This window comes from Passer montanus, unplaced genomic scaffold (genome assembly GCF_014805655.1).
Source record: "Passer montanus isolate IOZ18808 unplaced genomic scaffold, ASM1480565v1 scaffold29, whole genome shotgun sequence".
Lineage (NCBI taxonomy): Eukaryota > Metazoa > Chordata > Aves > Passeriformes > Passeridae > Passer > Passer montanus.
This window is the reverse complement of record NW_024367596.1, coordinates 976789-1003213: the sequence shown is the minus strand read 5'-3', so window position 1 is coordinate 1003213 and position 26425 is coordinate 976789. Positions and strand designations below refer to the sequence as shown.

Genomic DNA, 26425 nt, shown 5'->3' with positions numbered 1-26425 from the left:
GAGGGAGGGGATCGGGCTGAGGGAGGGGATCGGGCCGGGCTGAGGGAGGGGATCGGGCCGGGCTCGGGGCCCGCTCCGGGGCCGCCGGGCCCGCCCCGCCCCGTGGCGCCTGACCCGGAGCCGCTCGGCCGCGCTGACGCTGCCTTGTCCCGCTGCCTTGTCCCGCCATGGCTCCCAAGGGCGGCCCCGGCGGCCGGCAGCAGTCCGAGGAGGATCTGCTGCTGCAGGACTTCAGCCGCAACCTCTCGGCCAAGTCCTCCGCGCTCTTCTTCGGCAACGCCTTCATCGTCTCCGCCATCCCTATCTGTGAGCGGGCGGGGCGGGCGGCAGCCGTGAGGGGAGCGGCGGGCTCTGAGGGGAGAGGGGGATCGGCAAGCCTGGGGGGAGAAAAGAACCCTGGAAGAGGGAGATCAGCAGCCCTGGGGGGAGCAAAATACCCTGGAAGAGGGAGATCAGCAACCCTGTGGGGAGCAAAATGCCCTGGAAGAGGGAGATGAGCAGCCCCTGAGGGGGTCAGGAGGTTGGGAAGGGGGACAGGGCTCCCACCGCCGGCTCTGTCCCGCTGCCCGCGCGGAGCCCGGGGCTGCTGCTCCGAGCCCCGGCGGATCCTGCCTTCGGTCCCCATCGGAGCCTGGCTCCGAGCCGTGTGCCATCCTGGCTCCGGGCCCTGTCGGGTCCCGGTTCGGGTGTCGGGTCCCGGCTCCGGCCGGCAGGGCAGCAGCACTGACGTGTCGCCGCAGCAGCGCTGCCCGCAGGCTCTGCCCTGCTCTCACAGCGCCCCTTCCAGCCACGCGCAAAGCTCATTTCCCCCTTCCAGGGTATTTTAATGCAGCTGGAAGAGCCCCGAGGGATTTTGGAGCAGTTGGCTTTGCTCAGGCAGACACCGTGGAATTACAGAGCTCAGATCCTGTATGGGTCTCTAGTATGGGGTGTTTTTCTTGGAGAGAAACTGCTTCAAATATCGTTTTTCTTTTTTTCTAAGGGCTCTATTGGAGAATATGGCATATGGATCTTGTTCAGTCTGCAGTCCTGTACAGTGTCATGACCCTCATCAGTACCTATCTCGTGGCTTTTGCATATAAAAACGTCAAGTTTGTCCTCAAACACAAGTAAGCTTGGTGCCTCTTTGAATTTGTCATTTAATAATTTAACAAAACTGCCATTTACTACTGTAGTTTTTTTTTAAATAAGAAATGTTACTCAAAAAAATATTTTGCAGAGAAGTATCTCCTAACTGGTTTCTGTTGTTCTCTTGTAATTATAGTTAAATCTTGTCAGCTAAGAGCGTGGTGAAATAGTAAATCCACCATCATGCTCCCTGGATATTACCACAAATTATGTTTAAATTATATTACCTATTGGATGTAAATTATATTAACTTTAGTAATTGCTGTTATTATTTCTTATCCCTTTACCTTGACAAAACTGTTCAGTATCTTGGCTAAGTTGTATTCTTCACTGTACATAAAACTTCTGTAACGCCAGGGCTGTGCTGTGGGTGTTTTAATTTCTGAAGTGTGACATGAGTGGTGGTGCTTACAGAGTAGCCCAGAAGAGAGAAGATGCTGTTTCCAAGGAGGTGACTCGCAAGCTGTCCGAGGCTGACAACAGGAAGATGTCCCGCAAGGAGAAGGATGAAAGGTGACCTCTCTGTCCTCCTCCTTCGCTCCCTCAAATCTTGTCAAGCTAAGAGTATGGTGACATAGTAAATCCACCATCATGCTCCTTGGGTAGCACCACAAATTATGTTTAAATTCTAAATTATGTTACTTATTGGATGTAAATTATGTTACCTTTAGTAATTGCTGTTACTATTTCTTATCTCTTCATCTTGACAAAACCATTGAGTATCTTGGCTAAGTTGTATTCTTCACTGTACATAAAACTTCTGTAACGCCAGGGCTGTGCTGTGGGTGTTTTAATTTCTGAAGTGTGACCTGAGTGGTGGTGCTTACAGAGTAGCCCAGAAGAGAGAAGATGCTGTTTCCAAGGAGGTGACTCGCAAGCTGTCCGAGGCTGACAACAGGAAGATGTCCCGCAAGGAGAAGGATGAAAGGTGACCTCTCTGTCCTCCTCCTTCGCTCCCTTGTTGAAGGAGGGCCTTAAATGTCTTTGAGGCTCTGGGGCAGTAGGCACTGTGCTTGGCACTGTTTTTCTGTATTCTGGGAAGCAGCAGCTGCAGGGTAGCTGGTGGTTCAGCTTCAAGCCCTTTTGAGGTGAGTTGTCAAGGGAGGTCCCAGATGCACTCGGTGTTAGAGGGGATCCCCACTGGGACTGTGCAGGATGGGAGCTGTGGAGACAAACTCTCTGTCTCCTGGAAAAACTCCTGCACGCTCCATCATGTGAGTGTCCAGGATACTCCCTGGATCCCTGGCAGTGCCCAAGGCCAGGCTGGACAGGGCTGGAGCAGCCTGGGGCAGTGGGAGGTGTCCCTGCCATGGCAGGGGTGGAGTGGGATGAGCTTTAGGGCCCCTCCCCACCCAAGCCATTCCAGGGTTCTGTGATATCCATTGATTTAAATATATTTGAAATTTTATCTCCACTTGCTCCTAGGATTCTGTGGAAGAAAAATGAAGTTGCAGACTATGAAGCAACAACTTTCTCCATCTTCTACAACAACACCCTCTTTCTGGTGCTGGTTATCATCGCTTCCTTTTTCGTGCTGAAGAACTTCAACCCCACTGTGTATCCTTTATCCGCACCCTAAAACCCCACAGCCCCACTCCTGTTAGCTGTCACCACGGGCTGTGCTTGTCCTGTGGGCTGGGGCATTCCTCTGATACGTGCAGCTCATTGTAGTACAGCAGCTTAGAATGTTGAAACAAAAATAAGAGCTTACCAAAAAAAAGCATCTCCCACTTAAAGTCTCTTAAAACATGAGATGTTTTAAGGATATTGCTTGGACAGTATACAGGAATTCTCCTGGCTTTGCCGTTTCCATTGCAGTTTTGGAGTGAGGACACAGCTCAGTTTCCTGCAAACACAGGGTCAGTGTTGGTTGCCAGGAGCTCTTCCCTGACAGGATGCTCCAGTAGCTCACAAGTAAAATGTTTTGTTCCTGAAGGATTGCCAACAGGGCAGTGAATTCAAGGTCTGTATTTATAAAATGTGTAAGGGAACAGGCTGAACTTTATGGGTGCCTTAATTCTGAAGCTGTATTTCAGGTTGCAGTTTTCCAGTTTTAAAACTCCAGAGAAAGACCATTTCAGTTCCTTCCTTTTCACAAAACTCCTACCAAATGTTGTCTACCAGAAAGGGATCTTGACAATTCCTTAACCTGTTCCCTACAGAAACTACATCCTTTCTATCAGTGCTTCCTCAGGACTGATTGCTCTGCTGTCCACAGGATCCAAGTAGACACAAAACCCTCAGCAGCTCCTGTGAGAGGCTTCAGCTGCCATGAAAATGCCTAAGGGTGGAATAGGAATATTGTTTTTTTAGCATGAGGAAAACACGGGGAGGGTTTGAATCCAAAATGGTTGAATTGTATTTACTTTTGGTATCTTTACATGGTATTTGATATTGGAGTTACTCAGTTTTTTTTTACTTAGCAAGGAGAGGGAGTGGGGGGTGTCAGCTGTGAGCAGACACATCTTTCTGCAGCTCCACCCTGGGGACAATCCATTTATCATTGTAACTTGAAAAGTTGTAATTAAAAGGAGCATTTTTTTGCCATTTGATTCCTTGTATTTTCATTCTTCATTTCTTAAAAAAACAGGGATTTTCATATCTAGGTTTGTCAACTCTTTCTGCTTCCAGAAGAGAGGAGACTTCTACAAGCTAACATATTCCTTAGAAGCACTCCTCATTTTTGAGTAACGTGGAGTCAGGACAAAACCTAAATATCCTAGGAGAACACTTTTGAAGTGGTTTGAATACACTTTTTTTTTCATTAATCTTCAAAGTTGTAAATAAATAAAAAACCCTGCCAGTCTCCCTGCTCAGCTTAAGAAAAATGCTTTAGCTGGCTTTTAATAATGGATTTATCAGACAATCCTGTGCCTTCTCTTCTGGCTATCACTGGAGCAGCTGTTCACTTCAATGCCAAACTCTACTGATATTAATGGAATTCCAGTTACAGATCCTGCCACTACAGACTTGGCATCCTAAAGAGAGAAGAAAGTTTTTAACCAGATTTAATGTAACAATTACTCTGCTAATCTTGGCTTCAGTAAGATTAAATGGAAAATAGAGGAAAATGGAGAATGTGATGAGTAGGAGACAGTAATGGCTCTATTTCTGACAAATTCAAGTACTTTTGGTCATTTAATACTCTTGAATTAACTGTTTTCCCTTCAAATACATAGATTTTTCTTTATCCCTTCTGCCTGACTATTCAGCACTGGAAGGACACATTCCCTAAAGCTGCTGCCTGCCTTGGACAATTTCCCTTTCCTTGGCCTCTCTCCTTACAAGGGATATAATTGATGGGTTTAGCTGAGTATTTAGCTCACATAAAGCAGATTTCTAACAACCCTCTCCAAAAAGCGAGAGCCCAGCTCAAAGCCAGGCTGGCTCCTCTGGGAGCAGCAGGACTTTGATGTTGCTGGTTTTGCTCTGTTGCTCTCAGAGCCCCCTGTGCTGAACCCAAACCTTTGAACAGACACTGTTATACTCACTCTCCTGGCAGGGCTTTAGCAGGTGTATTCCCCAGAAGATCTGCTGTCTGCAAAGTGCTTGGAAGCAGCACTTTCTTCTGCCATTACTGTCGGCTCACTGAGTCTTTTATTACCAGCTTTTCATCTTCTCCTAGGTCTTTTTTGGTATTGACAGTTGCTGAGGCCTGGAGCTTAGCATGTCAGAATTTTCCTGGAGAGGAAACATTGAGCACTGACAGCCTGAAACAAAAGCAGGTGGGTGGGTGGGGTGGGTTGTGTTCTGCAAAAAACCTAATCTTGAGCCTTCACAGAAAGGTTTGGGGTTTTTTTTGGCTGGCATTTGGATTTTTGTTCACTTTTTCAGGTTTGGTTTTTTTTTTTTTTTTTTTTTTTTTTTTTTTTTTTTTTTGGGGGGGGTTTTGTTTTTTCCTTTTTTTTTTTTTTTTCTGAGCTGGTGTTTGGTTTTTCCCTTGCAATCCCCACCACAAGCTGCAATGGTAAATAAAAAATTCATTATAAAACACTGAAATTATATTTCTTTTTAACCTGAAACAGGGCTGCTGCTTGGTCCCACATTGCCCTCAGAGCCTGTAAGGGAAAATGCCATCTCCTCAATTAAAGTTGGGGATTGAGCTAGTTTTAATACATTATTGGATTCCCAAGTACATGAGAAGGGGAAGAGAGAACATTAAATTGTACCTCCAGGGGGAGGAAAAGGAGTTATTCTGTTACGGGGAGGATAATTATATTAAATTAATAAAGCTGTTAACTGAGAAATGGTTGAAGCTCAGTAAAAATTAACAGTGGCAATGCAGCACTGGGGATGTTCCCAGGGCAGGGCAAGGTGGGCTCCACCCCAGCTGGCTGGGACTGCCCAGTGTCACCTGGGGAGGCTGGGGACAGCTGCACTGGGCTCATTCCAGGCCAAATCACAGAACATGGCTTAGAAAAGAACTTAAATCCCACCCAGAGCCAGCCCTGCCATGGCAGGGACACCTCCCACTGTCCCAGGTGCTCCAACCCCAGTGTCCAACCTGGCCTTGGGCACTGCCAGAGATCCAGGGCCTGCCAGGATCTCTGGCAGGGGAATTCCCAGGGAGGAATTCCTTCCCAAAATCCCATCCATCCCTGTCCCCTCCCCGTCAGGCCAGGACAGACCTTACCTGGGACTGCTGTGCTCCTTGGGGACTGGCTGCCAGCAGCACCTTGGGGCCAGCCCAGCTCCCTGCTGTCCCTCCTGGCACAGCTGGAACGTTCCCTGGGCACAGCTGGAACATTCCCTGTGGAACAGCACCCCTCATCCCCAGCAGAAAGCCCTGCTGGCCCAGAGCAGCTCCAGAGTCAGTAACAGGTCTGCAGCTCGCAGGGTTGATGCACAAAATGCTTTTATTGTGTCCAAGCAGAATTCCAGTCAGACTGCATTTCTCATGTACAGCAGGAGTCATTTACACACACCACAGCTTCAAAGACAGGAGGAGAGCACTCGGGTGTGGGGAGCTGCTCACCTGGCCCAGGTGAGCGCTGCAGGGGGGTACAAGGGTCCTACAAATACTGTACAGAGCTGTGTCCCAGCAGGGACGGGAGAAATACAGACTGAAATCAGAGCATGGGACAGAGCAAATCCTCGGGAAGTACAACGTGGGCTTGAGCTGGGCAAATTAGGATGTAAATTCTTCCTGTCATCTCCTGTAAATGCTCACAAAATCTGTTTGAAATGTGTCTGTGCATTTACTGATCCCCGGTTCCAAAGCAAGTGGAAGCAGGGGTAGCCTTTTGGAGTACGTACCTGATTGTTCCCGCAGTTCTCAGCAGCTATATATTGTATATATTTATAGTATCTAGATCCTTAAAAGCTCCTGAATATTGAAATTTGCAGTAGCTCTGTCTACAAGCAGGCAGAAGTAGAGGCAGGTTTCTATAGATGCAAAACCCAATATTTGATCATGGCTTTCTTGGCTTAAGGTTTATGGAGAAGTAGAACTTTGCAGAGCTGTCGTGCTCAGTAACCTGACATGCGTGTTTGGGCTTCCTAGCACTGCTCCAGGGTGCTGCCCAGGAGCATTCCACAGCTGGAACAGCTGGAAAATTAGGAGCTGAACTATCTAATTGCTAACTAGTTCTCTATCTTACAGCCTTCATTCAACTACAAAGAAATCCTGGAGCTTCTATTCAGCGTAAAAAAGCAAAGTCTGAGCTTGATCCTTCCATCTGTTAACCTGAAGAAACTTTATAGTTGAGATTTCCCAAACATGGTTTTATTAAAACCTGAAGTTGTATCTGGCTTTTCTTCATTGAAAAAATAGATCTGTACATCCTTCTTTAATTACCAAGTACCTGAAGGTTATAAATTTTTTCTTTTTTTTTTTTTTTTGCTTTACAAGTGTTTGTCACAGCACAAGCATGAGGTGCAAAGAGTAAAGTAAAAATTAATGAACTCGGTCAAGAAGGTAAGAAAATACAAGGTTATTCTTGGTTAGAAGAGAGATCAACTGTGCTTTTAAATTCACTGCAGAGTAGTAGCAAGAGCACACATCTCGAAGGATCCAGTGACAGTAGACACCGAGCAGCAAGTGCTGAATGATTCTCATGAGAGTAATTCAGGGCTGTACTGGAGTACAGAGCACTTCTAAACCATGCAGTCCAGGAAATTCATGCATTGCATTAGGATCTGTAGTCCTTCTTGCTGTAGGGCTTGTTGCCCAGGATATTATCTATTTCATTTACAATATGGGATGTCATCTTTGGAAGGACCTGGGGTGGAAGAAAGCGATGCTTAATCGAGATAGTTCCAAAATGAAACCTAGATTTTATCAAAGTATATTTCCTCTGGGCTTTTTGTGTGACAGATATTAAGTATTCATCTAATAACTTTCTCTCTTAAAGGAAAAAACCACTGGAGGATCTTTACTTGGTGAGAGACTCACAGCAGAGCCTCTCAGCTTTGTGTGTGGAATATTGCTTGGCTGCACTGGGACACGAGCTGGTGGCAAGGACAGCAGAGGCAGAGCAAGCTCTGACTGGGGAAAAACAACAGGGAATAATCAAGGTTGGTGCAGGTGACACGTGACAGCACAGAATCTGTCACAACATGCCCTGGACTCCTTGCATTTTCAGGTGCAGGAAAGCTGCTGATGCCACCCTCGTGTCACTGGACATGTCTGCAACGACCCCAAAAGGTGCTAAGCCATGGGGACAGCAGGGATGGGCCTGATGAGGGTGCATGAATGGAGCTGAGAGACAGAATCCTGTTAGCCCTGTGCTGAGAGAAGGGGGTGCTGCGGTCTGGGGGTGCCACCCCTGCACTCACCTGGATGGCTCCGAGGTTCTCGATCAGCTGCTCGGGGTTGGAGGATCCCAGAAGGACAGAGCTCACCCCCTCATTCCTCAGGCACCATGCTGGAACAAAGGCACGTGGTTAGGGGCACAGAAGGGCTGACAGGGCTTGCTCCAGTCCCTGGTGTTTGACAGAGCCTCTGTCTCTGCCTGACAATAATCTCATTATTTGTATCACTTTCCTCCTCTGGCAGTACCCAGGGGAAGATGCACAGATCAAATACCAAACCCCACAGATCCTCCAGGATCCTGAGCCTGCTCCCTGCCCCAGCACTTCTCCTGGCTGTGGGGTTTGGATTTTCCCCATCACAAGGATTCACTGCTGGGTTGTGGAACCAGGGATCATTTTTCTGACAGACATGTGCTATTTTTCAGCCTCAGCTCTCAGCAGCATAAAGATAATTATTAGGAAAAAACTCCAGAACTCATTTTGAACAGCATTCTCTTGTCTGCCAGCCCAGCACCCCAAAGGTGATGGCTTCATGGGGTGAGGGATGTCCAGGGGAACAGGGAGGTGGGACCCCTGGGGATGCCCAGGACACTCTGACCCTGTCAGTCACAGCCTGTGCTGCTGCTGGAAACACTCCAGTTTTAATTAATTGTTGCCCAGAGCAGCTGTGGCTGCCCCTGGGAGTGATCCAGGCCAGGCTGGACAGGTTTGGAACAACCTGGCCTAGTGGAAACTGTCCTGCCTGTGGCAGGGGCTGGAACAAAATGGGCTTTAAGCTCCTTTCTACCCCAAACCGCTGCAGCATCAGTAATTTTTTACTCATTTTAAACAACAAACCCATCTCTAGCTGCAGGCCCGGCCCAAACCATGGTGGAAAGAGAGCCCATTTTCAGTGTGGTGTCAGCCTTCCCCAGGCACCCCTGTGCAGGCACCCACCAACAGCCAGCTGTGGCAGCGTGCAGCCGAGGCGCTCGGCGATGGGGGACAGGTCCTTCAGCTTGCCCTGCTGCTTCCTGCCCTCCTCGCTGATGATCTTCTCCTTCAGCCACTGGTAGCACTGCAGAGCAATCACAGCACGTCAGGCTGTCAGCTGTCAGCCGCCAAAGTGGGGACTTTAAGGCGATTTATAATTATAATCTATAAATACCTATAAATAGCAGCACTTGAAAAGCCACGTCCAGCCCAGAACGTTGCAGAGGCTGAGTAACACAAAGCTGGGCTACCCAAAGCAATTAGGGCACGGCCAGAATGTCTCCTGCTGTCCTCAGCTCTCTGCCTTTATTCTCACTCCAGAATCTGGAATCCCCCCAGTTTTCTTTTTGGACCCCCTAACCCCCAGTAAGAATAAAATCAGGAGAATTGTGGAGAAACCAAGTTGTGGTGACACCAGAATGCCAAAACCTGTTAGAGAGGGCAGCCCCCAGCAGCCCGTGGGTCTGGAGGGATGCTGGGATCACTGGGGGGATGCTGGGGGGCTGAGCACCCCCATGGCCCGGGCTGGTACCCAGGGAAACAATGTCCAAGTCTGTTGGACCTACATGGTTCAGGGGGCTGCAAGTGGCAGCAGCTGCATCCATGGAGTCAGGGTTGGACTCCGTGACCTTGGAGGTCCTTTCCAACCTCAAAATTCCAGGGTTAACGTCACTGAGGAGCCTGGAGCCCCACAGAGCCCCTGGCTCGTGCCTCCTCCTGGGTGATGTCCCTCAGTGCAGGGTGGGGACAGCATCAGCACCCCCAGACTGCCCCAAGCCCCCTGAGCTCCCTGCGTGGGGAGCCCGAGCTGGTTCTAACCCAGATTCTGCTGCTCTTTGGAGCGTGGTTGCCAGAGAAACAGAGCTGATCCATCCAAGCACAGCCCTCCCTCTCACGAGGGAGCCCTCTCCCCTTTGTTGTTTTCCTGCCCTCACAAAAGCAGCACAACTCAGACGTGCTCCAGAAATACCTTGAGTGAAGCCCTTGAGCTTTCAGGGACCCCGTTGCCATATTTCCCTGAGATGATCCCACAGGCCAGGGGAGACCACGTCATTGCTCCCACCCCTGCAGAGGGAACAGAAAAAGGGGTTTTAGGGGAGTGGGACAAATCAGAGCTGTAGCAAAAATGTAGCTTTCAGTCAAAAACTAAACCAAGAGCAAGCTGATTGCTGCTTGTTCCTGTTGCCACTGGCAGCAACGCTCAGCTGGTCTTACAGGAATGTGCTGCTGATGCCCTTAAGGATTTATTTCACTCAGAGAGTAAGGAGCAGCCAAGCCAATTAATACTTAATATGTTCATTAATGTACTTCAGTTATTAACACAATATTAAGCAATACTTGATCAGAGGCACAGTAAGCTGGTTTTCCTTTCAGGTCACTATTAGATGGAGACCTGGCTCTGTCACTGGTCCCCCCTGGAGCCCCAGCTCATCCTGCCCTCTGTTTCTCTCTGGAATGCCCCAGCCAGCCGGCCCAGCAGGCTCAGACTCACCGATTTTGTGGTACAATTCTGGCAGCTGCACCTCCACCTTCTCCCTCTGGAACAGGTGATACTCGGCCTGCTCACACACGGGTGGGATCATGTTGAACTGCCTGGCCACCGAGTAGGCTTCCTGCCCAGGGGGGAAAGCGCCTCAGAAAATGGAATGCCCTGCAGGACACGCCAGGCCACCTTCTCTGAGGCTACAGGAGATGCCAAGGCACTCTCACTGTCCCTCGGCAAGGGCAAGTGGCACCAGGAGGAAGCTGCAGGGCTGGCATCTCCTGGGCTCACAGCCTGCTTTGCTGCAGGGCTGGCATCTCCTGGGCTCACAGCCTGCCTGGGACACTGAAGCCCATCTCATTCCACCCCATGCCATGGGCCAGGCTGGTATCAAACTGAAGGACTTGGCTTCAGTCAAACCAAAATGAAACAAACCCAAACAAACCAGCCAACTGCCCACACATCAGCCCATCTTCTCCTAATTAGCACTGGGCTCATTCTGGGACAGGCTGTTAAATTAATTGAGGTGGAAAGCCTGGATGGAGTGGAACCCAGCGTGCCCAGGGTTGCCATGCCACGACCTCCATGGCCCCACCATCATCTCCATGCTCCTCACCATGGTCTCCATGGCCCTCACCATGACCCCCAAGCTCTTCACCATGACCCCACAGCCCCTCACCATGATCTCCACAGCCCCACCATGACCTCCACAGCCCCACCATGACCCCACAGCCCCTCACCATGATCTCCACAGCCCCACCATGACCTCCACAGCCCCACCATGACCCCACAGCCCCTCACCATGATCTCCACAGCCCCACCATGACCTCCACAGCCCCACCATGACCCCACAGCCCCTCACCATGATCTCCACAGCCCCACCATGACCTCCACAGCCCCACCATGACCCCACAGCCCCTCACCATGATCTCCACAGCCCCACCATGACCCCCACAGCCCTCACCATGACCCCCAAGCTCCTCACCATGATCTCCATGGCGCTCCAGCGGGACGTGCCCCAGTACATGGCCATGCCCTGGTTGATCACGTGCGTCATCGCCCGCACGATTTCTGAAGGACAGCAAAAGCAGGAGTGTGAGAAGAGCCCAGAGGCCACATTTCCACCAAACCCACTTCCAAACACCCCACACTGACAGTCCTGAACGTGCTCCTGCTGCGCTCTCCTGCCCAGGTGTGGCTGGAGAAGCACTTTCAGTGCAAACATCAAGACACTGCCCCTGCATCTGGTTCAAAACTGCTTTTCCCACCTGGCTCTTGCCTGCCACGGCCTTAGGAGGACATTTCCCCCAAAACAGAACACAAGAGGGCAGCACAGCGGAAAAATAAACTTCAAAATAAACCTATTTTTTTAAAATTTGTTTCCTGAAAGCACATATCTGGGTCTGCCTCTCTTTACCAGGAGTACCAGGGACAGAGCTGCAAGGATGGCTGATTGAACCCTGCTCCACCAGGGCCCTGGCACCCTCAGGTGCCACCTCTGCACCCCAGCAGTGCCACGGTCCCCACTGCTGTTCTCTGGGATATGGAAGCAAGGGCACACACACCTGGACAGGATCTTGGATTTCACCCCTCAGACCTCCCTGGGGGTGAAAGATGCCTGATGAACTTTAATTTAAAGGAATCCCAGACTGGTTTGGGTTGGAAGGGATGCTAAAACTCATCCAGTGCCACCCTGCCATGGCAGGGACACCTCCCACTGCCCCAGGTGCTCCAGCCCCAGTGTCCAGCCTGGCCTTGGGCACTGCCAGGGATCCAGGGGCAGCCCCAGCTGCTCTGGGCACCCTGTGCCAGGGCCTGCCCATCCTCACAGGGAAGAATTCCTCCCCAATATCCCATCCAGTCACCGTCCCCAGGAGCAGCCACGAGCCACAGCCCTGCCCTGGCTGTGGCAATAAACCCTGTTTCTCACAGGGCTGCAGCAGGGACACGACCACTGCCCACAGAATGAGGAAATGAGCTAAACTCACTGTGGGAGGTGAAAGAAAACAGTTCTGGGGCACTGCTCCTGTCACAGTCCCCAGGAGCAGCCACGAGCCACAGCCCTGCCCTGGCTGTGGCAATAAACCCTGTTTCTCACAGGGCTGCAGCAGGGACACGACCACTGCCCACAGAATGAGGAAATGAGCTAAACTCACTGTGGGAGGTGAAAGAAAACAGTTCTGGGGCGACAGGGCTGCAGCAGGGACATGACCACTGCCCACAGAACAGGGGAAATGAGCTAAACTCACTGTGGGAGGTGAAAGAAAACAGTTCTGGGGCACTGCTCCTGTGGCACCTCGAGGTCAGCGGGCACTGCCCGCCCACCCCAGCAGCTCTGACCACCCCAACCCCTCTGGAGGGGCTGCCCTGGAGCCTGCAGTGCCCAGAACATCCCTGGATTAGGGGTGGGGTGCCCCGAGTCCATGCCAGCTGCCTCGGACAGCAGTGCACCCTCGCCCTGCTCACGGCAGGGACAGCAGGAGCCTGGCACAGAGCAGGCAGCAGTGCCAGCCTGGGCACTGCTGAGAGCCCTCCTGCAGGCACTGCCAGGGGAAGGCTCCCTTTATAACCCTGCTTCCACACACAGACCTGCCTCAAACCCAAACACAAATCCACTTCATCCCAGGGAATGAGGGAAAGGAAATAAAAACCCCAGAGAGCCTCAAAGCCAGCACTGGGATGCAAAGGAAACTTCCAGTTCTTCCTGAAAAAATACCAATTCATTTCAGTGAAGGGAAAATATAGAATCAAACACTGGCTGGGGTTGTAAAGGACCTTAAAGATCTTCCTCTTCCAAGCCCTGGCTGTGGGCTGGGACACCTTCCACCTGACCAGAGATCCAGAATTCAATTAATGAGCAATTTCAAGCTGCTCCATCTGAATATCTAATTAAAAATTGTTTTTCATTTCCTACCACCATCAGTGTAAGCCTGCCAATGATCCTTCCCTTCCTCCCTCTCTCCTCAGCAGCTTCTCCCTGGGTTTAGTTTTCTATTTTTGCTCCGCCACCATTTCAGAGTTTTGGAAAACATTTCGTCACACGCCTCTTACACATCTCAGCCTGGGGTTGTTTTCGTGTCTCCAGCCTCTACTCCTTTCAAAAAAAACCCCAAGTCAACTCAGAAAATGTGTTTGAATATATACATATATATCTGCTTGCTGAGAGAGCCAGGGGACAGCGATGGGGTTTGGGAAGGGCACAGGCTGGATCTCCTGTCCTCCAGCTGGATGCCCCAATGGCAGCACTTAAGAACAGGAGTTGTTGGGGTTTTTTTAATATAAATCAATACTTCAAATCCCAAACAACAGCCCCTGGCACCACAACAATAATACCTCTGAGGTAGGTTAAAGTTCCCTGGTGCCAGGCTGTGCCAGGCTGCTGGGCACGCCGTGGGCACCGGGCTCTGTGACACTGGGGACACCCCAGGGACCCTCCTCTCCAGCTGCCCTGCTGGGAGAGCCCCTTGGCATGAAGGAAAAGCAGCTGCTTGCCCAGCTGGGGGATGGGATTTCACGCCAAGGAAGGAGGCAGGGAGCACACCGGGATCGTGGAGGGGACAGATCCGTGCCACCAGCCGTCCCCAAGGTCCCTGGACGAGGGGCTGGGGTGGCACAGGGTGGCAGGACACCCTTCACAGGGCTGAGCCAGCCCCAGGGGGGTGGGCAGCCCTCATCCCCCAGCCTGGCTCTGGGGCACAGCCAGACCCACGTGCCACGGGCTGCCCAAGGTGCTCATCTCCAGCTGCTCCTGCCTCCAGCATTCACTGCTTTTACAGCTGAAAACTATTTCAATTTGCTCTGAGACCTTAAAGAACACGAAATACATTTCGGGGGTTTAGGTTAAGCAGCTTGGCCAGGTGCCCTGAGGCCCAAGTGGCTGGCAGCACAGAAATCCCCAAGGATGCTCATCTGCTCCTTCCCCAGGGAGGAGCAGAGCCCGGGGAGACAGGGATCTGCTCTGCCATCTCCACAAGCTCCTCCTTGGTGCTGGAGGAGTCTGGGGGACAGGGGACAACCCCAGGAGCAGCAGGCAGGGAAAACAACCAGGACATTCCAGGTTGTGGTGTGGTTGTGCCCCCTGCTCACAGCGTGCTGGCTGCTCCAGCCTGACCCACGAGCAGGGAACACTTCAAGGTCACCTTCTCCTCCTCCAGGAGGGGTGCCCCAGCCCTGGAAGTGTCTCAGGCCAGGCTGGAGCAGCTGGGACAGTGGAAGGGAACGGGATGAGCTTTAAGGTGCCCTCCAGGGCAGTGCATGGCTCCCTGTGGGAGAAGCTGAGGCGTGTGTGGTGCTGAGCAGGATGGAGTGCTCAGCAAGCAGCAGCGACAGATGGCCCAGCAGATGCTCTGGGAGGGAAGTGCCTTAGTAGGTGATCCTTAAAAAAGGCAGGAAGAAGATGGGAAGTATCTCCAGCATGCCATTCATGAGAGAAATGTCCCTTTTTTCACCCTGCTGGAGCCTCAGGCAGCGCCACAGGCTGTGCCTGGCTGCCAGGCTGGCTCTGGGGTGTGGGATCAGCTGTGCCCTGGGCACAGGAGCCCCTCCACGCTGCTCAGTGACAGCAGGCCGAGCACAGAGGTCACAGCACAGAGCCTTCCTTGACCTCAGCAGCTCCTGGGGAAGCTCCTAAAATCCCAGGCTGGTCCCTGACCCGCACTGGGGGCACCCACGGGTCACCCTGGGGGCACAGCCCCACATCCAGCAAGGAAATGGGTGCCAGCACTCCTGACAGAGCTCCAGCTCCGTTTGATTGCCATGGACCATCCACCACAGCCATCTGCCATGGGCACCTGCCTTAAACCCAGCCACAAATCCACTTCATCTGGAGGAACTGGGAAAAGGAAATGCCCCAAACATTAAAGCCACTCCTTTCTGGGACAGAAAGGAAACTTCCATTTCCTTCTAAAACATACAAACTCATGTCGTGGCAGGGAAGACACTGAAACCTTAAACAGGACCTTAAAGGACATTAATTCCAGCCCTCTGCCTGGGCAGGGACACCTTCCATGGAGCAGGCTGCCAAAACGAGGTATTTCACATTTGAACCGCTCCACCTGAACAATTAATCACAAATCATTTTTCATTTCCTGCCCCACTCAGTGCAGGCCCTGCAGGTTAACCCCTTCAGGGCAGCTCCCACCAACCTTCCATGGGGGTGTTGTTGTCCGGCCGGTTGGCAAAGACCACGTCCACATATTCCAGCTGCAGCCTCTGGAGGGAAGCCTTCAGCCCTGGGCATGGCAAAGCAGAGACAAGCACAGGCAGGGTCACAGGGAGCCTCGGACAGGGCCAAACGGCACCAACCACAGCTTGCTGTATTTAAATACCTGTATTGTTGTACACACACACACAGAACCACCTGGGGTGTGAGAGGGGTGATGAATGATGCTGTGCCACGTCCCTGCAGCATCTGAAGAGGAAAGCACCAGCCTGGCCAGGCAGAGAGCCCCTCCTTCCGCAGGAATGTGCTGCAGGTCAGAGCTTCAGATTTGTGCTGACCAGCCCTGCTCACAGAGCTGTCCCTGCCAGGGACTCTCTCAGTGCCCTGCTCCCGCCTGCACGGAATTCCATCTGGGTTTTGCCACGGAGCCTTTCCTGCCCCAGCCCCAGGGGCAGGATGGGGGCACTGGGGCTGACTGGGGCCACTGGAACAGGTGAAGCATCAGGGAGGGCTGTGCCCACCCACGCTGCCCAGGGAGCCTGGCACAGCAAGCCCTTTGCAGCTCAGTCCATAAATGCCCAGGTTTCCAGAGCCTTCCTGTGAGGATCTGATGGGAGATGGCACCAAACCCCTGCAGATATATTTATATATCCCTGTATGAGTGTATGAGAGAGGGCGAGCAGAGGATGGGCATTTCATCCAGCTCAAAATTCAGCAAACATTTCCAGCCTGCTCTATTTTGACTCATTCTTCATGAACATTCATAAAAACATTTTGTTCTTGGGAAGATTTGTAGAAAATAACTGTTAAAAATCCTCTTCTCTCTCTCACGCACACAGATATATATAAATATATATCTACAAAAATATAAAATATCTCTCATTGACCTTAACGTTTGCTGGGTGTTCTGTGAAATTATTCCAATTCCTCCCAGTGCTTTTCTGTCATTTCACAAAGTAGTTCCACAAAAAATGGAAAATGGATGGGTCTGGAGTGCCTGTGACACATCTGAGCTCTTTCAGTGCCACTGCCTCACTGAAGCTTATTTAGATGAAAATTCAACAAAACGTTGAATACAAGAAAAGCTTTCTCCGAGATTACCTTACTGGGAAAGTCCCAGGATCCTGCAAACACTCCAAGATAAAACTCTGCAGGGCAATCCTGGATAAAACCTGCCAGGAGCAGGAAGGGGGAGCATGGAGGAGCCAAAGCTGCACCCCAGGGAGGGGCTGCTGACCCCCGCTCATCCACCCGAGCTGGGCACTGCCATCTCCCAGCTGTGCAGCACAGAAAGGAGGAGCTGCTGCCCCCAGGATGCCAGCCCTGAGCCCCCAGCTGCGGGTTCTGCACGTCCCAGGGGGGACAGGGGCACAAACGGGTCACACAGCAAAGGAGCTGGGCAGGAGTCTGTCCTGGGGGCTGGCACTGCCTGCACTGCCCCTCCACAGCATTCCCCAGCCCAGGATCCTGCTGGGAGGTGGCACTGCCCTGCTGGGGGCTGGCACTGCCCACACTGCCCCTGCACAGCATTCCCCAGCCCAGGATCCTGCAGGGAGCAGCCCAGGAGCTGCAGATGCTCCTGCTCCAGCCCAGGGCTGGCTGCTCTCACAGGGACAGGGTCACAGGGGACAGTGCTGGTCCTGGACCCTGGGCACAGTTCTGCTCCTGGCACTGCTGCCCCTGAGCTGTGAGCCGAGCCCTGCAGGGCAGCTCTGCTGCAGCCCAGGCACACAGGGCCAGGGTTTGCAGGGCACAAGGAGAGCACAGAGCTGCTGCTGTCCCCTCTCCTGCAGGAGCACGGCCACAGGGACAGGGCAGAGCAGCAGGGAGGGCAGCAGGGGCTGGCTGTAACCCCAGGGTGGGATGGAGCCCGCTGAGCTGAGCCCTCCAGGAGCAGCAGCAGGAGCAGGGCTCAGCCGTGCCAGCGGGGGCTGGCAGCCCTCCAGAGACCATTTCTGCAGGCTGACACCATGCCCACATCCTCATCCTCACCCCTGCCGGCTGCAAAGGCAGCCCAGGCACCCCTGGCCCCACGGGGCAGGGCTGGGGGTGCAGAGGGCTCCCCAAACCCAGCAGTGCCCAGGAATGAGGGGCAGGGGCTGCCAGCGCAGCCCATTCCCTGACACTTGGCATGTTGTGGCAGTTTTGTGCTCCCCTTGGGATGCCCTTTGCAGCTGCAGCGTGCCTGGAGCCCTGGGCTTTGTGCTTTTCAAAACCCAAACCCTAACCCTAGGCAGGAAATCAGCCCAGGGCTAGGGCTGCTTCCAGGGAGGGAGCCAAAGCCATCCGTGGGAGCACTCTGGGCGTTTCAGGATGAGTTTGGGAGCTGCCCTGGCACAGGGGCAGCGGGATCACACAGCCCCAGGGCCCGGGGAGCCCGGGGAGCCAGCGGGGCAGAGCCCACCCGGGGCAGCCCTGGCACAGCCCGTACCTTCGATGATGTGCTTCCTGGACAGGCCTCGCTCCGTCTCTGCCCTGCAAGGCAAAAACAGGCACGGCTGGGAGGGTGCCCACAGCCGGGGGCACGGAGCCCTGCTCTCATTTAAACACCCCAAAACTGCAGAACCACACGCTGGCTGGGCTGGGAGGCACCCTAAATCCCACCCAGAGCCACCCTGCCCTGGCAGGGACCCTGCCACTGTCCCAGGGACACCTCCCACTGCCCCAGGTGCTCCAGCCCCAGTGTCCAGCCTGGCCTTGGGCACTGCCAGGGATCCAGGGGCAGCCACAGCTGCTCTGGCAATCCCAGCCCAGGCAGGAATTCCCAATTCCCAATCTCCCACCCATCCCTGCCCTCTGGCAGTGGAGCCATTCCCTGGGTCCTGTCCCTCCATCCTTGTCCCCAGTCCCTCTGCAGCTCTCCTGGAGCCCCTCCAGGCTCTGAGCTCTCCCTGGAGCCTTCTCCTCTCCAGGTCCTTAAAACACTTGGCAAGATTAACAGAAATGCAATGTCAGCATTAACCTGCCCTGGCTGTAGGGCTGGGGCAGCAAACAGGACAAGGGACTGTCACACTTACTTGCCACCCCAGTACAGCTTTGTGGTTATCACCAGACTGGACCTCCTGCAAAAAGAACAGGAAAATTAATATAATTTTAAAAATAATAACAATAATAACAATAATAGTCACAAAGCAGATGTTGCCCATCAGCAAATCTGGGAGCAGGGTTCCTGCTGGGAAAGCTCAAACAGACAAGAGCAGCTGTGAAAAAAAAAAGAAAATTATATTAATTCTTAAAATATTAACAATAATAACAGTCACAAAGCAGGTGCTGCCCATGAGGACCTTGTAAAACCTGGGAGCAGGGTTCCTGCTGGGAAAGCTCAAACAGACAAGAGCAGCTGTGAAATGCTGAGGAGACACTGACCCAGTGCTGGTTTGGGGGAATTCCCTGCAAATGGAACTTTGGCAGCCAGGAGACCCCAGGAACTGCCCGGTGCCTCAGGGAACAGCACCACAGTGCTCAGGGCATGGTCCCTCTGCAGCGGTGAGCAGCACAGGGAGCTGGGCCTCAGCCCCCCAGAAGGTGCAAAGTGAAATATCCTGCAAGTGTTTGGTAAAATATGCCCATAAATAGCCAGAGCACGAGCAAATTGAATGGAATCAGGGGAAGTTGGGATTGGACATGGGGACAGAGACCAGAGGTAACCCAAGTGAGGGGACCAAACCCCTGGACATGTTTAATTACTGAGTGAGCAGCTCCCAGCCCTTTTCCAGGGGCTGCAGTGCCATTCCCTCCTGCCACCCTGCCCTGACGAGCCTCTCACTGCCAGGCAGCACTCCCAGAGTTATTAAACTCGAGTGTGAGACATCTGAATTAATCTGTAAGCTCTACATGATATTAAATCAAAGATTTATCATGCTCCAGCTGCCTTGCTGCATAACCAGACGTGTGCAACACAATTTCCCCAGCTTTTATTGGACTTCATTTTATTTCCTGCACATCACCCGGGGTATTTCTCACCAAGTAATCAATCACCCCCCTAATCCCCCGGGCTGGCTCTGCAGAGAGCCCGGCTGGACCCCCGTAGAACCTGCAGGGAGGCCTTTGCAGATGATGCAAATCCCTTAAAACTCCACAGCATATGCTAATGAGCATCCTTTAAGAGAGGTGTCACCTCCTCCCAGGCTGTCACAGCTCTGCATCCCAAACCCACAGCGTTCCCAGCAGGGACGGGGTGCCAAGAGCACCCGGCCTCCCACTCGGGAGGGGATGGACAGCCCCGAGGGCTGTGACGGGGGGCACAGGGGGTGGGCACAGCCCCGAGGGGTGTGACGGGGGGCACAGGGGATGGACAGCCCCGAGGGGTGTGACACGGGGCACAGGGGGGGCACAGGGGGTGGGCACAGCCCCGAGGGGTGTGACAGGGGGCACAGGGGGGGCACAGCCCCGAGGGGTGTGACAGGGGGCACAGGGGATGGACAGCCCCGAGGGGTGTGACGGGGGGCACAGGGGGTGGGCACACCCCAATTGCCAGGAGAGCCCCCTCCCCGGGCACTGGGAAGGTGTGGTGCCCCTGTGGGACCAGGGCACCCAGCGGGTGCTGGGGCAGCAGCACCCAACAGGGGAAATTCTCCAAAGCAGGGAAAATGCCACACTGTACCTCCAGTCCTTCTTCTTCAGGATGTTCCCCAGGATCACCTCGGCCCTGTGCAGGAAGAGGGCAGCGTCAGGGGGCAGGGGCTGCTCAGTGCCCCCACCCAGCCCTGCCCTCCCCCGGTGACAGTGACCCCCAGCTGGGACAGACCCACCCAGCACAGAGCCTGCTGTCCCCCACTGCCCCTTCCAGGGGCCCTGGTGCCTGGTCCCTCAGCAGGACACGATGTCCCAGCCCAGCTGGGAGCCTGGCAGTCACCCCAGTCCCATTCAGCACGGGTGGTGTCCCCCACCCCACAGGCAATGTCCCCCCACCCCACAGTGGCTCGGAGAGCAGCCAGAGTGGCTCCCCCAGGATCCCTGCCTGGAGCTGTCACAGCCCCAGCCATCCACCACCACTGAGATCCATTTTCCATCTGTTCAGGGCATTTTTCTCCCCGTGCCAACAGTGGTGCACTCCAGGGTACAAGAGGCTTTGGGTTAATTGTTTGGGTTTGTTTGATGAGTGCCCCAAAGACAAAGGTGCTCCTGTCCCACTCCGGGATAAAGAGGCTTTCCAAGCACGCCCAGAGCCCAGCCCATCAGAGGGGGAGCAGAGAGCCTGGGGAAGGCAGGTGCAGCTCTGCCAGCCCCTCGGGCACAGCCTGCCCAGGTGTCTCTGCCCATCCCCGGGCACAGCCTGCCCGCACTCACTTGCCGGCCGCGTACACCTCGGCCGTGTCGAACAGGTTCACGCCGCTCTCGTAGGCGATGGTCATCAGCTGCTCGGCCACCTGGGGAGCACGGGGACAGCCCGGTGACAAACACACCCAGCGGGGAAAATCCCACAGGGGACAAGCCTTCCGCGCAGCCGGGAGCGCTGTGCCAGCCCCTGCCCAGGGGACACCCCGAGGGCTGTGCCAGCCCCTGCCCAGGGGACACCCCGAGGGCTGTGCCAGCCCCTGCCACCCCCGGCAGGGCACCCGGGCAGGGAGGGACACCAAAACTCGGATTTACACCAAGTGCCCCAGCAGGAACCCATCTCCTCTCCCAGGAGCTTCCCCTCAGGGAGGCAGCCAAGGATTTCACAGGGTTCCAGGAGAGGCTCTGCAGCCCCACAGGGTTTAACACAGAACGGGGGGTTAAAGTTCCCCTGGCTGCCTGCCAGCCTGTCCTGCAGCTCTCTGACATGCCCTGGCGTGGGGAAATCACTGAAGGGCATTTTGGGGAGCCCTGGGGCTCCTGCTGCACCCCAAGGGGCAGCTCTGGCTCAGCATCCCAAGGAGGGCAGCCCCAAGGACAGGGCTGTGCTTTTGTCCTGCTTTTCCATGGAATTATGGTGAGCAAGGGCAGCAGGAGGACCAGAGACATCAAAACAGGCCTTGACTGACCATCACCTGACTGGTCATCGTCCCTCAGTGCCATGAGAGGGACCAAAGCTGGGGAATTCAAACAGGGCTGTGCTTTTGTCCTGCTTTGCATGGAATTTGTCCTGCTTTTCCATGGAATTATGATGACCAAGGGCAGCAGGAGGACCAGAGACATCAAAACAAGCCTTGACTGACCATCACCTGACTGGTCATCGTCCCTCAGTGCCATGAGAGGGACCAAAGCTGGGGAATTCATGGGAACAAAGCCCGGGATCCACGGGGAAAAGCAGCAATACCACGACAGATAAGTGACTTTAAAGGAGAACCCCTAGGAACTGAGGCTCCAGGGCTCTCTTCCTCATGCCAGAGCTGTTCTGGGCGTGTTCCACGTCCCAGGGGCAGGCAGCTGCTCTCCCTGGCGCTCACAGCTGGCACAGCTGGCTGCAGAGGAGCTCAGTGCAGCCCAGGGCTCCGGGCTGATTCCCTGCCTCGGGAGCCATCTGCTCCAGGGAGAAGCACGGAGGAAACCCCAGCTCACTTTCAGGTGCTTCAGCTTGTTCTGTCAAAAATGAATCACCTCTGTAAGGCCAGCCCTGCCTGTATTTAGGGCTGTTGCCCATTGTGTCCACACACAAAAACAGCTCCCAGTTCCCACTGCAGGAGCCCAGGGGAAGGAGGGGACGTTGCTGGGGACAGCACAGGACAGGAGATGGCCCTGAGGGGTGCATGGGGCTTGTGAGAGTCCATCTCTGGAAATGTCAGCTTCATCAGGGGGTTGTGGCAGAGCTCTGTGGAGTGACTCTCTGCTGTCTCTCCAGCAGCCACAATTTCATTTAAAAATATCCCAGAGCAGGGTTTGTTCCAGGCACTCACCTCATCTGAGATCTGACCTCCAAAAGTGACCCAGGTCCCTGGAAAAAGCAAAATAATCTGTTACTACAACAGGGTTTGACATCAAAAATGAGACTTTCCAGAACTCCCTCTGGGATTAAATGGGTGTGAGATGGGGTGACTGGCTCAGGGCGAGGTGCAGCCCCAGGAGAGCTCCTGCAGCCAGGCAGGACAGGGCACCTGCTCCCAGGGCAGGACTGGCACAGGCCGCTGTCCAGGGCAGATCCCAGGGGATGCTGTGGTGCCAAAACACAGAGCTGGATTCGAATCATGGGATGGTTTGGGTTGGAAGGACCTTAAATCCCATCCAGTGCCATGGCAGGGACACCTCCCACTGTCCCAGGCTGCGCCAGCCCTGTCCAGCCTGGCCCTGGGCACTGCCAGGCCCTGAAATCTGAAGCTCTTTCCAAATCAGAAATCATTTTCCAAAGCTCCAATTTGACAAATTGGAAAAAATCCGTGACGCTGCCACAACACATCATTTGGGGAATGAAACTCTCCTTAAATCTGTACTTCAGCATTTAGCATCCTGAAAGTCAAAATTAGAAAAAAAAAAAAAAGAAAAGACATAAAAAAGAGAACTATTTCTTCTGACAGGAAAGATTTCCAAGCCAAAGTGACATTTTCCTGGGAACTTTTCCATGAAGCCAGTGTCCAGTGCCAGCCCAGCCCAAGGGCACTGCTTTCTCCAGGCTGTGTCCTGAAGCTGCTGCAGTCTAGGCTCAGTTGCTGACTCTGGTCTATTATTAGGAAAACTTGGGGCATTATCTCTTTGTGATCATTGCTTTAAAAAACAAAAATCCTGTGGTGGGAGCAGCGTGTGGATTTAACCAGATCACGAACCAGTTTGGGTTAGAAGGGACCTTTAAAGGTCAGCTGGTCCAACCCCGGGAATTCCCACAGGAACAGGATTTCTGTATCTGGGTTTTGCATACATGTCTTTATTTTAGGAGCACAGATCTCCTAAGGAGGGGGAGGCAGCAGGAGCTGGGGAGGCTGCAGGCCACGCAGAGCCCTGCCCAGCCACCCCTGCCCCCCGAGCTCCTGCCAGCCTGCCCCGGTGCCCCCTGAGCCTGGCACACTCCTCCTCACTCCTGCAGAGCTGCAGGGAAACCCAGATGTCAAACTCGGCCATTCCTTGGATGGATGGGATGGATGGATGGATGGGGCAGAGCTCACGTGGCTCCCACGACCCCCCTGCCCTGACTACGAGGGGCTCAGGGGTTCCCACGATATTTTATGAAATTCCTCTGCTAGGATTTTCCCTCCTGAGGAGCCGGGAGCCCCGGGAAAGGAATGTAAACAATAACTGTGTGCTGCTGTGGGATGCCACAGGTGCAGCTGAGGTTGGTCCATGGTGGCTGTTTCTAATTAAGAGCCAATCACAGGTGCAGCTGCACTGGACTCACAGTCACAAGATTTGTTATACATACTATTCTATTGTTGTTTAATCCTTCTTTTCTCCCTGTTCTTTTAGTATAGTTTTAATGTAGTACTTTAATATAATATAGATATATCATAAGATAATAAATCAACCTTCTGAAAATGAAGTCAAGCCTCGTGTCTCCACACACGGGGTGCTCACCTCAACAGGCTCAGGCTCCCAGCTGGAGCTGGAAATCCAGCTGAAAATCTCACTGAGAACGCAGTGAGAGCTCCCCAGTGTGCCAGGGCAGGCTGGGCAGGGCTGGCAGCACCTGGGGCAGGGGGATGTCCCTGCCATGGCAGGGTGGCACTGCCCACCCACCCGTGCAGCAGGGATGGAGCAGGACAGGCACTGCAGTGCCAGCGCCGAGCCCTGACGCTGCCAAGGAGCAGAAATTGCAGCTGCCCTGCCTGCCTGCACTTGGAAAGGTGCAAAAGCTGCTGCCAGACCCTCAAAGAGGGACGGGGTCCCTGGGACAGGAACCCCGGGCAGGGGTGAGGCGCTGGGGCAGCTTTGATCAGCCCTGCTCAGAACCAGGCACCCATCATCTCTGGCAGCTGCAGCTCGCTCTCTTTCCCTCAAAAAAAGGCCAAGCTGAATTTTTTAATACGTCAGGTTTCCCTCAGTGCAAATAAAGCTATTTAAAGATGCACAAAGTGTGAGTTCAAACTGCAACTCCTGACTTCCTGCAGAACAACCCGAGCTGGAAAAGCCAAGTTTGCCAGAGATCAGAGATGAAATGGGAACTAAACAAATGAGCAAAGAGCACACATTTTCTAGCTGGTTTTGTATTTTCTTTAGCTCTATGAGGATAACAATAATGGGACAGGAGTACCCCTGCTGCACCTTGCTGGCTCCAGACCTCAGGAGAGGTATTTTCTCGGATTAGTGGAGTTTAAATGCTCTGGTCCTGCACAACAAAGATAAAACTGAAACCTGTTTTCATTTTATCTTTAAGCTTCTTCATGCAGATAAAAAAAAATAACCAAATGAAGGCTGATTTCCATGTTAAAGCTTCAGAGGTGTTATTTTTACAGGAATGCATTAAAATGTGTTTGTACCAAAAAAATGGGTTGAGACTGTTTATCTCAAAGCGATTTTTTTTCCCTTTTGCATAAGCAGCACACAGGTGCACAGGTGAGAAGGAAGAGGATTATTCATCCTCCCCACAGAGTGCACATCCTCTCAGAATTCACCTTCTGACACAAAGCACGTCCCACTGAGCGCCAATGTGCTCAGGGAGAACAGCCTGAGAGCCCAAACCAGAACAACAGGCACCTTAAACTCCTGAAATGCAAGGAATAAATGTGTGCATTGGGAATATCTGCACTGGGCAGCCCTGCCTGAGGCCACCTGTGCCACCCTGTGCCCCCAGGCCCAGCTGGGGCACAGCAGCACCAGCACAGCACACGGCTGGGGGGTCCCAGGGGTCTTTTTCCCCACAATCAGCACAAAAACCAGGCAGGGATGTGAGTTTGGGCTCGGCAGGGTGAGCTCCAGAGCTGGGGAAGGGAAGGGCTCGGCTTTGGGAGGAGGAGCAGGGGAGGCAGCCCCACCACAGCGTGGCACAGGCTGCTGCCCTCCCTCTGCAAATTCCAAAAGGCAAAAAAAAGCACAAGGCGCATTTGGCATTTCAAACAACAGCCAAGGATGATTCACAACCTCAGCCAACACACTCATTTGGGGAGAAAAATATACTGGAGAAAGAGATATATTTTTTAAAATTGCTCCTTTCCCCTGTCCAAGTCCCTGTCTCTCTCTCACCTACCCCAGCCCTTGCCCATCACCTTCCTCCCTCCTGCCTTGAAAAGGTTTTCCAAGTGGATATCCTGTCCTCCAAGGGGAATTCCTGCCTTGGCTCCCTCTCCAGCCCAGCAGGGCGTGGTGCCAAAGCAGAGCCCACCTGAGCAGTGTCACAGCGTGCCAGCACACGTGCCACCTGTGCGGGAGCCGAGGGCTGAGCCCCCGCCCGTGCTGCTGCTGCCAGGGACGGTGCCCGTGCCAAAGCCCACCCCCAGGGCCAGGGGAGAGCAGCCCCTGCCCCCTCTGGGCTCACAAAACACCATTTCTGCAGCCACCTGAGGCCTTCTGCCCGTGGGATTGGGGATATTGGGATGGCAGCTTGGTCCTGCTCCTTTCCCTGAGGGCAAGGCTGTCTCAAAACCTGCAGGAGCCCAAGGCAGGGTCCCCCTGAGCTGCACAGGTGAAAAACGTGACCTGGCATTGCCTGGAGTCACGTTTCACCAAGGAAAGGGGCTGGCAGCGGCCCAGGGCCAGGCTGGCAGGTCCCCAGTGGAAGGCTCACCTGGGGGAAACGTGCAAGCAGGAGGGGAGAGCCCAGCCCAGGCAGGAGCAGGAGCAGCTCGGGGATGTTGCCAGCCTGGCTGGGCAGCCCCAGCTCCACAGGAATGATGCTCAGCCCCGCTCTGAGGGGCTCAGGGCCCTCCCAGACAGCCCTGCCAGCAGAGGGGCTCCTTCCCCTGAGCCAGGAGGAGCAGGATGTCCCTCAAGGGTCCCTGCTCCCAGCCTGCCCACCTCAGATTCTGCCCCACTTCCCCTTCCCCTCCACTTCTCATCCTGCAGGATGAAGCACGCTCCCACCTTGCTGAGATTTTGCAAGACTTTTGAGGAAGACTGCTGAGCCCTCAGAAGCTTCAGTGAGCCCT

The 26425-nt window shown here is 53.7% G+C and overlaps 2 protein-coding genes across 7 annotated transcripts in view; one reads left to right on the top strand and one right to left on the bottom strand.

Annotated features, from left to right (window-relative positions):
- Positions 1-36: 36 nt before the first annotated feature.
- On the top strand, positions 37-3680 carry SSR3 (signal sequence receptor subunit 3). Its single transcript, XM_039713400.1, has 5 exons — positions 37-306; positions 983-1109; positions 1543-1641; positions 2554-2685; positions 3291-3680. The coding sequence occupies exons 1-5, from the start codon at positions 168-170 to the stop codon at positions 3355-3357; spliced, it is 564 nt and encodes a 187-aa protein (XP_039569334.1). The 5' UTR covers positions 37-167; the 3' UTR covers positions 3358-3680.
- A 2286-nt stretch (positions 3681-5966) lies between these two features.
- KCNAB1 (potassium voltage-gated channel subfamily A member regulatory beta subunit 1) overlaps positions 5967-26425 on the bottom strand; it is a 58275-nt gene continuing 37816 nt past the window's right edge. For 4 of the 6 annotated variants that reach the window (XM_039713697.1, XM_039713699.1, XM_039713698.1 and 1 more), the window contains exons 3-14: positions 22316-22353; positions 20787-20866; positions 20101-20145; positions 18515-18559; positions 17929-17972; positions 15481-15567; positions 11322-11407; positions 10346-10466; positions 9824-9918; positions 8818-8938; positions 7906-7994; positions 5967-7349 (exon numbers count right to left, since the gene is read on the bottom strand). In XM_039713697.1, coding sequence (XP_039569631.1) covers positions 7260-7349; positions 7906-7994; positions 8818-8938; positions 9824-9918; positions 10346-10466; positions 11322-11407; positions 15481-15567; positions 17929-17972; positions 18515-18559; positions 20101-20145; positions 20787-20866; positions 22316-22353 — 941 coding nt within the window. In that variant the 3' untranslated portion in view covers positions 5967-7259. The remainder of the gene's footprint in view (positions 7350-7905; positions 7995-8817; positions 8939-9823; positions 9919-10345; positions 10467-11321; positions 11408-15480; positions 15568-17928; positions 17973-18514; positions 18560-20100; positions 20146-20786; positions 20867-22315; positions 22354-26425) is intronic. The other 2 variants (XM_039713700.1, XM_039713701.1) reach the window with 1 other exon arrangement.

Bases quoted from the DNA above. Each gene is read 5' to 3' on its own strand.
- SSR3 (XM_039713400.1), top strand. From the start codon at position 168: ATGGCTCCCAAGGGCGGCCCCGGCGGCCGGCAGCAGTCCGAGGAGGAT. The intron at 1,110-1,542 runs GTAAGCTTGGTG...TGGTGCTTACAG, and splicing joins AAGTTTGTCCTCAAACACAA to AGTAGCCCAGAAGAGAGAAG. The intron at 2,686-3,290 runs GTATCCTTTATC...TGTTCCCTACAG, and splicing joins AAGAACTTCAACCCCACTGT to AAACTACATCCTTTCTATCA.